The sequence below is a fragment of the Cyprinus carpio genome, chromosome B7 (assembly GCF_018340385.1).
Source record: "Cyprinus carpio isolate SPL01 chromosome B7, ASM1834038v1, whole genome shotgun sequence".
NCBI lineage: Eukaryota > Metazoa > Chordata > Actinopteri > Cypriniformes > Cyprinidae > Cyprinus > Cyprinus carpio.
The window spans coordinates 41,585,763-41,594,823 of NC_056603.1; the positions used below are offsets into that span (position 1 = coordinate 41,585,763).

Below are 9,061 nucleotides of genomic sequence, written 5' to 3' on the forward strand. Positions count from 1 at the left end.
GTAAAATAGAGGCGAAGGGGAAGCTAAACCAACAGCAGCTCGGGGAGAGACTGTGCGCACATGTGGACAGAGTTTTGACAGACGGCGGAGGGTGCTGTAGAGTGATGCATTTTGTGAAAAAGCGATACAGAGAACAGTAAAATGTTTATCATCAAACGTTATCCACTGATACCGCTTCCCAAATCCCATTACTCTGCTCTTTTCTCGGTAGGCTACTACTGCCACAAATGTCACAACAAGTAATCAAAATAAAAAAGCGAGCCTCTGCTCGATGGCATCACGACACAGTTTGTGCCGAAGAATCTCGCACGTCAAACTTGATCACCGGTGTCTGATTTATTTTAGATCTATTTATGAACACAGATCCTGTCGTTCCGCTGTCGCAGATTTATAGACGCAATCGTCCAATCGTGAGCAAATTATAAAATCACATGCATCTCACAGGCATCTTGGTGAAAGCCTTCTCTCTTTTTCTCTCAAAATACGGACACGCTTAATCACGAGCACATGCAGAGAGAGAGAGAGAGAGAGAGAGAGAGAGAGAGAGAGAGAGAGAGAGAGAGAGAACATAGATACTTGTGGGCACCTGGAAATTATATGATTAGAATTTCTAACCGAACAGCAATTTGCTGATTGTGTTTAGATGGATTAAAGCTCCTACTGAGACGCTCAACTAACCCTTGAAAATGAGTATAACAATAACGCAACGTGCATACCTTGCAACACAGACAGGTGCCTATACAGCGCAGCAATATATTTCTATATAGTGAGTAAAAGTTTCAGCTAAGCATGCCGGGAACAATGCTTTATGAATATCTGAAATGATTAAAACTGCAATAAACCACGACGCGACTAGACAGACAGACAGATAGATTGATAGATGGACAGACAGACAGACAGACTGCACTGATAATGTAGCAGACAGACTGCTATGATAATAATAAAAGTGCGACGTTATTGTCCATATCTTACGAGTGAACATGTCAAACACGTTTAAACAAACCTAAAATATCCCGAATTGCAACGATTCGCACTATAAACGATAAACGTCATGAACAGCTATGGAATGGTTATTGATGTATTGCAGTGGAGCAACGCTTAACCTTGCGATGAGGTTTTGATAAATATAAAGTAAACGAGGTTCAGCAGCTTTCCTTTGCTTTACAGCACGCATACTGTCCAATAATAAATCCAGCACGCGCTCCGCATGCATGCAAATAGCCTTCTCCGAGACTGTATCTGTGTTCTAATAGGAAAGTTTCAATGTACAATACCTGACGCGAGAACATATTAGTAATTCCAGCACATCGGCAGTGGCACTAGGCTCTCACTGAAGCAGATACCTGTCTCATCATCACCTGCGTAACAGCGAGCGAGCGCACTCCATCCACGGGCACGTCAACACAATTTCCCACGACAAGACATCCTAAGTAGACTGTCACTGTTCAACTCCGACACAGCTTGAGAAAAGCCGCACGCTATCGCCAGATAAACCACTGCACATACAATTTCTGCCAACAAATTAGACTTTATCACAACCCGGTGTATTCCCGTGCATTCAGAGTCTCCGTGTCTTCCGCGCATCTTACAGGATCGGTCGACTTCACATAACGGGAACTACGAGCGAAGCCAGTCTTGGACGTTTCCTGCGATCCGTCTCCTCATAAAAAAAAAAAAAAAAAAAAGTGCTCCAGCCCTGGGAAAATAAGTTGCACATCAGTTCTCACCTCTAGTTCTCTCCACACCGAATCCTGATTACACCTGTCCCACGCCATCCAGACCCTGAATGACGGCACGAGAAAATAAAAAATAAATCACGGGCAAAAGAGAAAATCCACTCGTTCCCTGCCGCCCCTCACTGACAATGAACCGAGGGCACCTGTCTTACAACTGCTTTCCATCACATGACAAAGCTATTAAAAGTAGGCAGGGGAGTGACTCCCCTTCGCTGTTACTCGCCAATGACGTGCTTTAAGGAAAGGCGGAGTTTGGCACGCGCATAGTAAATCTTCCCCAACTATAAAATCACTCGCTCCTCTCAACATATGCCTCTAGTAGCGGCTGGGAACCAAGAACCCGTGCTGTTTTTATAAATATGGGTTTCATGACTTTTGTTTGCATTGAACGTGCATTTTTCCACCGATAGGGACGGGAGTCCGTGTTAAAATGATCTGGCTGTTCAGAATATACAGCGCGCAAGATACAGTGACCAATGTAGATGGATTCCCGAGCGAATGAATCTTGTGAGCCGGATCCTTTTAGTGAATTAATTATAAAACGCGCGCCCAGCGCAGTGCGATTCCCGAGTAACATCGGTTGTTTTAGTAGAAAAACATTGTGAATCATTTGGAGAGTCTACTGGCAACGGGAATGATTTCTTTCATTATGTCATGCAAGAAATAAACAACTGTCTACTAAAACGTGAAACTTTAGGTGGGATTGCTGTCTCATGTAGTTCAAACGACTGATAAGTAGCATGCCATTAAAGCCGATGAATGAAGTGCTCAATGAATTTAGTCCCCGCCTTGTTTGTTGAGTATTTTATTTAGGAATCGTAAAAGAACCGGGATTGTTACTATTCAAAATGAACTGACACAATGTAGCTAGCTCATCTTTAGTTAGAAAATCCAAATAAGAGAGAGAGAGAAAAAAAAATACATAAATGCTGTCTGTTTAGATACTAATAGGGGTCTGTGCAGTCAGAGGGATAATTCACGACTCTGACGGGACTTGTACCCATCAGTTCATCCAGATATGCTATTATTTTTTTTTATTATTATTATTATTTTCTTGCGAACAGCTTTCTCATTCGCCATATCAAATGTAATTATATTGGTGCGCTTAAGAAAAGCTTTTAATCCTAATTACTTTCGTTCACGAAGTAAACAGTTGCTCTAGGCCTCTCTATTAAGCAAATCTGCGGCAGTATCGTTCATCTCCGACCAGTGCGGACGGAAAATAATGTAAATAAAGACAGGATAAATGGGTTGGTTATATGAGAACACGGTCGATAAGTTGTGAGGACTGTGGTGGTTCACAGAATGCTTTGAATCTATATAGCCTGAGGCGTTTTCTTGACTCGAATGCGAGAGGGTTGCTGTGAGCTCAAATATATGTTTCATGGCGCATATACGGCGGCTGACTGAGTGGGGACTGGCTTCTTCATCTCGAGCTCATTGGATGTCGTGTCACATTTAGCACCCCCACCCCTCTCCCTCGCGCACGATTTATACTCTCAAGCAATGTTTCCATACATCGAGGCATCGCAAACGAAGCAACATCATCGGCTTGACTGCTCTGGAGAGCCATAACGACTTAAAGACAGTGTGTAATGCGCTCATCACGGGTTTTCTTCCTCCCTCAGACGCCGGGAAGAAGCAGGTGATGAGGTGTACAGTGTCAACAGTTCATGTATATGCAACATAAATACAGAGAAAACCAAAACACGAGTTGTGTAGACAGTCAAAACAAAACGCAGCTCGACCACTGATGACCGCCCACTTTTACGAGCTGCAAACCCACTGTTTATCAGGTGCTTCTTCAATTTTCATGACCAAAACATTGAGGAAAAGAGTTACAGTGGTGGCCAAAATTGTTAGAAAACCTGACAGATCTGAAAAGAATATTGACCTTTTTTTGCCTCCAAAATATGATTTCATTTCATAATGTTCGTGAAACATGCAGATGGTTGCTCTGAGCACAACAAATAACAGATGAAGTGAGCCGTACTGTTTTTATCTGCTTTTAACTTTAATATTTGGTATGTCCACTTTTTGCAGTAATTACTCATCTCTCTGGCATAGTGTCAATATATTTCCTGAGAACTTCAACAGTAATGTTATCCCATGCCTTCTGTAACTCAAGCCAAAGGCTTTCTTTTCAATGTAGCCTGCAATAAATCTGTCCAGTTTATTTTACAACTCTCCTCACATTTGCTTGATGGGGTTGAGGTCTGGACTTTGAGGGGGCCAGTCCATCATTTTCAATTTTCCAGCAGATTCCTTCCGTCGCAGGTAGTTCCAGCAATAGTTCATTTTATGGGTATTGTAATGGTCAGTTCAACAAAAACAACCGAAACCTCTTAAGTATGCCAAGTGTTCTAACAATTTTGTCCACCACTGTATGTGGTTGGTGAGATATGAACTAGTGGTTTGCAATAGGCCTACTGGTTTGTAATGATCAGAACCCTAGTGCAAAAATTTGACTGCATTTTGTATATTTTGTGTGTATGTGTGTGTGTGTGTGTGTATTTCAGGAAGCTGATCCCATGTCAGTGTAATAAAGGCATGTGCAATATCCACAGGCGACCAGTCTTATCTCAGATGGTTCTCAGATGGTTCTTACATGGTAGCGTAAACACAATACTAATGCAACACACAGATGACACACTGATGCCATATTGTAATCAAGGCTGGAGCTGGAGGGATGAAAATAGTTGGTTGCTCATTGTATAGTAGTAAAGGCACGTGACTCCCTCTCTGTCCCTTTGCTTTCTGCTCTCTCTCTCTCTCTCTCTCTCTCTCTCTCTCTCTCTCTTTCGCTCTCTCTCTCTCGCTCTCGCTCTCTCTCTCTTACTCACACAGACAAGCTGCAAGCCTTATCTGATTGTTCTCTTTATGGCAATTAAGAAATTGCGAGCTAAAAATATGGCTCTGTTGTGATTTCCTTTTAAATGGATTTTGATTTGTTTTCATTTTTCTTTCTCGTGCTGGCAGCTGAATGTTTCCGAGAGGAGAAGATGTTCAATTCCAGAAAGAACTAGTGTACAACCTGTCACGAGTCTGTAGTTCATGGTGGCATGAAATATGAACGTAAATGAACAGCCAAACTGTCAATGAACAAATGTCAAACAGACACATTCAGCTAAACCGAATGTATTCTGGAATTTTATATACACAAATGTGCATTTGTAGTGCACTTAAAATTTTAAAAGTATATTTAAAAAAAAAAGAAAAGAAAAAAATACTCACAGGCCATTTAAGTGTACAGTACTTCAAAACTATACTTTCACTATGCTTTTAAAAAGTGCACTTTGTGATAACGTCAAATTAAAAGTTTTACTTCAGAGCACACTTTAAATCACTGTTTTATTATTCTTTTGATATACGGTCTTGGAATGTGCATTACAGCTATGTTGGATATGGCTTAGACACACCAGCTCTGTAAAACATTTATTAACGTGGACTCGGAGGCAGATTTGGGGCAAAGCCCTGGGAGCTTACCTTGCAGTTTGAAGGCATCTGTGCTTATATTTGCAAAACTATTTTGTGGATATATATACTTCTCCAGTGTTTCAAATTCGATTTAAACATGGAGAAACAAAACAAATGTATGCATCCAACTATTTTCTTCATATATAAGATTATTTTGTTTTATAATGATACTTTTGAATTATAATATACCGTAGTGTTCATATATGCTGGTAGACACAGATGGATGATAGAAACACAATGCATATCTGGTAGGCAAGTATATCTTGAAGCAACAAATGAACACATGACAAGTTCACTCCAGCTTTTTATAGTTCTTATCATTAGATCTCCTCTGCAAAATAAGAAAAGCAGATGAAAGCAAACTGAGAGATAATACGAGGGCCTCTGAAATACACTTAACACTTAAGATGCATCACCTCACCACACAACGTACCATGGATACAATAAAACCCCAAATAATAGCAGCAAATGGAAGACAGTTCCTCTGAAAGGAAGTCATCTTGAGAGTGGAATCAAAGAAAGCTATTCAGCCTAGTCAATCAGAACAAAAGGCTTTCTATTGACAAATTCAACCATTTCACAGGAGGTTTGGAGTGTGGCCGATTGCTACCTTGGAGGGCCCGGTGTGTATTATTGCAGTAAATGGCATGGCGAGGCTGGGGCGTGCTAGCCAGGACTCGGCTATGAAATTGGAAATAACAATGGCAGGACACAACAGCATATCCACACCAAGGACATAACTCAAGAGAGAAGTATGGGCTCAGTGGGAAAGCCCTGTGATATTTTTTTGAAGAGAAAGCTTGACGCACCAAAGCCTCCTGTGCACAAAAATACCACGGTCAAGCAGAAAAAAAAAAAACCCGGTCTCCGTTTGCTTGTCAGAGCAGCATATCTGGAAAAGGCTCCCCATCTGAGGCAGTTATTACGGCATGTTAGAATCACTATGCAGTCATGAAAGATGCATGGAGAAAAACATGAGTCTGGCAAGAAGAATAGCACTAGCAGGGATGTGTTTACAAGCTCCGTATGACATGCGTTTGCATACGGGCGAGATATTATTATGACTTTCTCGTGACAGAATGTGACGCACTGTTCTCAAATGACTGGAATTAAACTGATTGAAGCCACAACATCAAAACGGTCATACTTGTTATTGGCATTAAAACGGAGGAGTTGAAACGCATTAGCGGGTGTTCTTATGTAGTCCTGGTATGATTAGAACTCCAACTCCCTTTGTGAGAGAAGATGAGTTTGCCTCGCTTTCTCTCTCAGCAGCGTATGCATGCTTGGGAAGAATTAGGTCACTATTTGAGTGGTGCGCCTGCAAGAAACTCCATGTTAAAATCGTACCATGAAATGGTGAAAAATGGGGGAGGGGGAGGCGCACAGGTAGAACGTTTTAGAAATGTTATCAAAATGCGGCACACTGCTCGTGGCCAGCCTAATTGCTCTTAGAACATGTGAGGAGAGAGTGAAAATGACATGTAAGTTGTTGGCTTGCATACAGACGAAAGCCCTTACGGCATCATAAAAAAGGGTGTATCATCATCTTTTTTTCCCCTTACAGAGGGAGTTTCTTCTATATGCCACCCCTTCCCCCAAATTACTGTGGCGTCCCTAGGCTGCAAGTGAAGACACGCAGATTTAGTGCTTCCTAATATGCATACTGTAGATAGATCATGGAGACAGAAAATTACATGAATTCATAAATGGCCAAGAGAGAGAGAGATGGATGGGAAGATGTCTGTGCATCACAGCCAAACAGTGGATTGATAGAGTTAAGGAAGATTCTAAACAAAAACTTTGATGTCGCTTTTGCTGGTTGCTGATTCTTAAACTGTTCTGTGTGCGTCCATCACAGAAAAGACTGTTCTGGGCTGGAAAAACTGGTTCTGCGCCAGTGTCATGAACAATTGAATGACATTAGAAATCCTGCAAACCTGCATTCTAAAAAAAATAAATAAAAAAAGATATATCATTGTGAGTTTCATTAGATGAGCAATTGTTGAGCTTTTAAGTAATGGTGTTAAAAACACTAACCATTCTAGGTTGTAGAATGCATGTATGAATTACTACATGAGCCTGTGGTTAATGTTAAATCTTTCCCCAAGTGGTCGACCACAAGAACCATTTTCATGGTGAGATGGAGTTTCTTTGACTTCAGTTTCGTTCTACACAGCAGTTCCCATGCCTTGGTTAACGAATATCTCTTAGGCAAGCCACTAATGTTGTGACACATGAAGTCTATGGAGGATAGTTTGGTACATTAAAGTAGTGGAGGAAAGAGTGGTGGCCCAGTTGGCCTCAAAAGCAGTCATGCAGTAAAGTGCCAGCTCTACAATTCCTGTGTAATTAAGGTAGAGATGGTTGGGTGATTCAATGGAAGTGGTTTTCAGTGAATTTTTTGAGCTGAAAAAATGAAGGGAGCTTAAATGAATGGATAAACCCAGGAAATGTTCTTAATATAGCACTTCTGTGATTCAATAACTGACATTTGATACCCAAATGTGTAATCTGCCTCAAAGTGTCTGAAAGTAGTGAGGCTTCTTTAGGATTTAGATTGGCTATATACTGATTCTGGTCAGGAATTGATCACGGTTCTAAAATGAAGATCTATCACATGTCTAACCATATGAAACAATGCTTTGAACAGCAAAGAGTTATTTTAACAGTCTTCTTCATAGGCGATTCAAGGATTTTAGTCTTAATGTGGGCTCAGACTGCTACCTGAGCATGAGCTGACTTGGTTTAGAAAAATATTTCTTGCCTTAAGTGCAAATGATTGTCAGTAAATGTATATCAGCAATCCATGGAACCTTATCATTCACCAAAGGCTCTTCAGTCTTAAAAATAAAGGTTCTTTATTGGCATTGACGGTTCTTGATGGAAGAAAAGTATGGTTCTCTGAACCACAAATGGCAACAGAGGACCTCTTCAGAGAACCAAAGTATGGTTCTCTGAACCACCAATGACAACAGTGTTGTGAAAAGTTACTTTTAAAAGAAATGCATTACCATATTGGGTTACTCCATAAAAAGTAACTGAGTTACTTTTTATGGGAAGTAATGCATTATGTTACTTTTGCATTACTTTTGTCACCTGGGCTGGACTTGCTTGTTTGTTTTTAATAACCAAAAACAAACAAACAAAAGTTAAATTCTTGGTAACTGTAAGGGCCCTTTCACACCAAAAGTGAAATTAATAATATTGCGTTCATTTACTTGTGTTACTTATTTAAAAAAGTAATTCAGATATTTTGTTGTAACTTAAAACATTATTTTACTAGTTACTTGGAGAAAGTAATCTGATTACGTAACTCACATTACTTGTAAAGCTTTACCCCCAACACTGATTTTTAAGACTGAAGAGCCTTTTTTGGAATGGAAAGGTTCCATGGATGTTCAAGGATCTTCATTGAACTACAGATGCCAACAAATAACTTTTTTTAAAAGTGGAGAAAAAAAAGAAAAAAAAAAAAAGGTTCTTCTAAGAACTTTTCACTAAAATGCTTTTTTTGGAATCCAAAATGCTGTTTCTATGGCATCGCTTTTGGGTCCTTTATTTTTAAGAGTGTATTGAAATAGAGAAATGTGAAAGAGCTATAGTAGGCCTATGTGCAGGCCCACCCTATGCCATCTTTGACCAAAATCAACTGGCTAAAGAGAGGATAATACTGAAATGTAAAAACGGGTAAGGATGGCGTTAGAGCGTAATGCTATATTTTAAGTAGTGAATGACGTTAATGGCCTATTTTGATGAAAGAGATCAAAAAGAAGACGTCTATTATCCATGTTTAGGCTTTTCAGATAAAGCTGCATGCCAGTGAACTGTGAATATTGTTTACCCAG

The 9,061-nt window shown here is 40.2% G+C and overlaps 1 protein-coding gene across 4 annotated transcripts in view; it reads right to left on the bottom strand.

The window, feature by feature from the left end:
- LOC109094954 (peroxisome proliferator-activated receptor gamma coactivator 1-alpha) overlaps window positions 1-1,919 on the bottom strand; it is a 41,566-nt gene extending 39,647 nt beyond the window's left edge. For 2 of the 4 annotated variants that reach the window (XM_042728706.1, XM_042728703.1), the window contains exon 1: window positions 1,728-1,918. In XM_042728706.1, the coding sequence (XP_042584640.1) occupies window positions 1,728-1,775 (48 nt within the window). In that variant the 5' untranslated portion in view covers window positions 1,776-1,918. Of the gene's footprint in view, window positions 1-1,343; window positions 1,682-1,727 lie in introns of those variants that run through there. The other 2 variants (XM_042728705.1, XM_042728707.1) reach the window with 2 other exon arrangements.
- Between the last annotated feature and the right edge of the window lie 7,142 nt (window positions 1,920-9,061).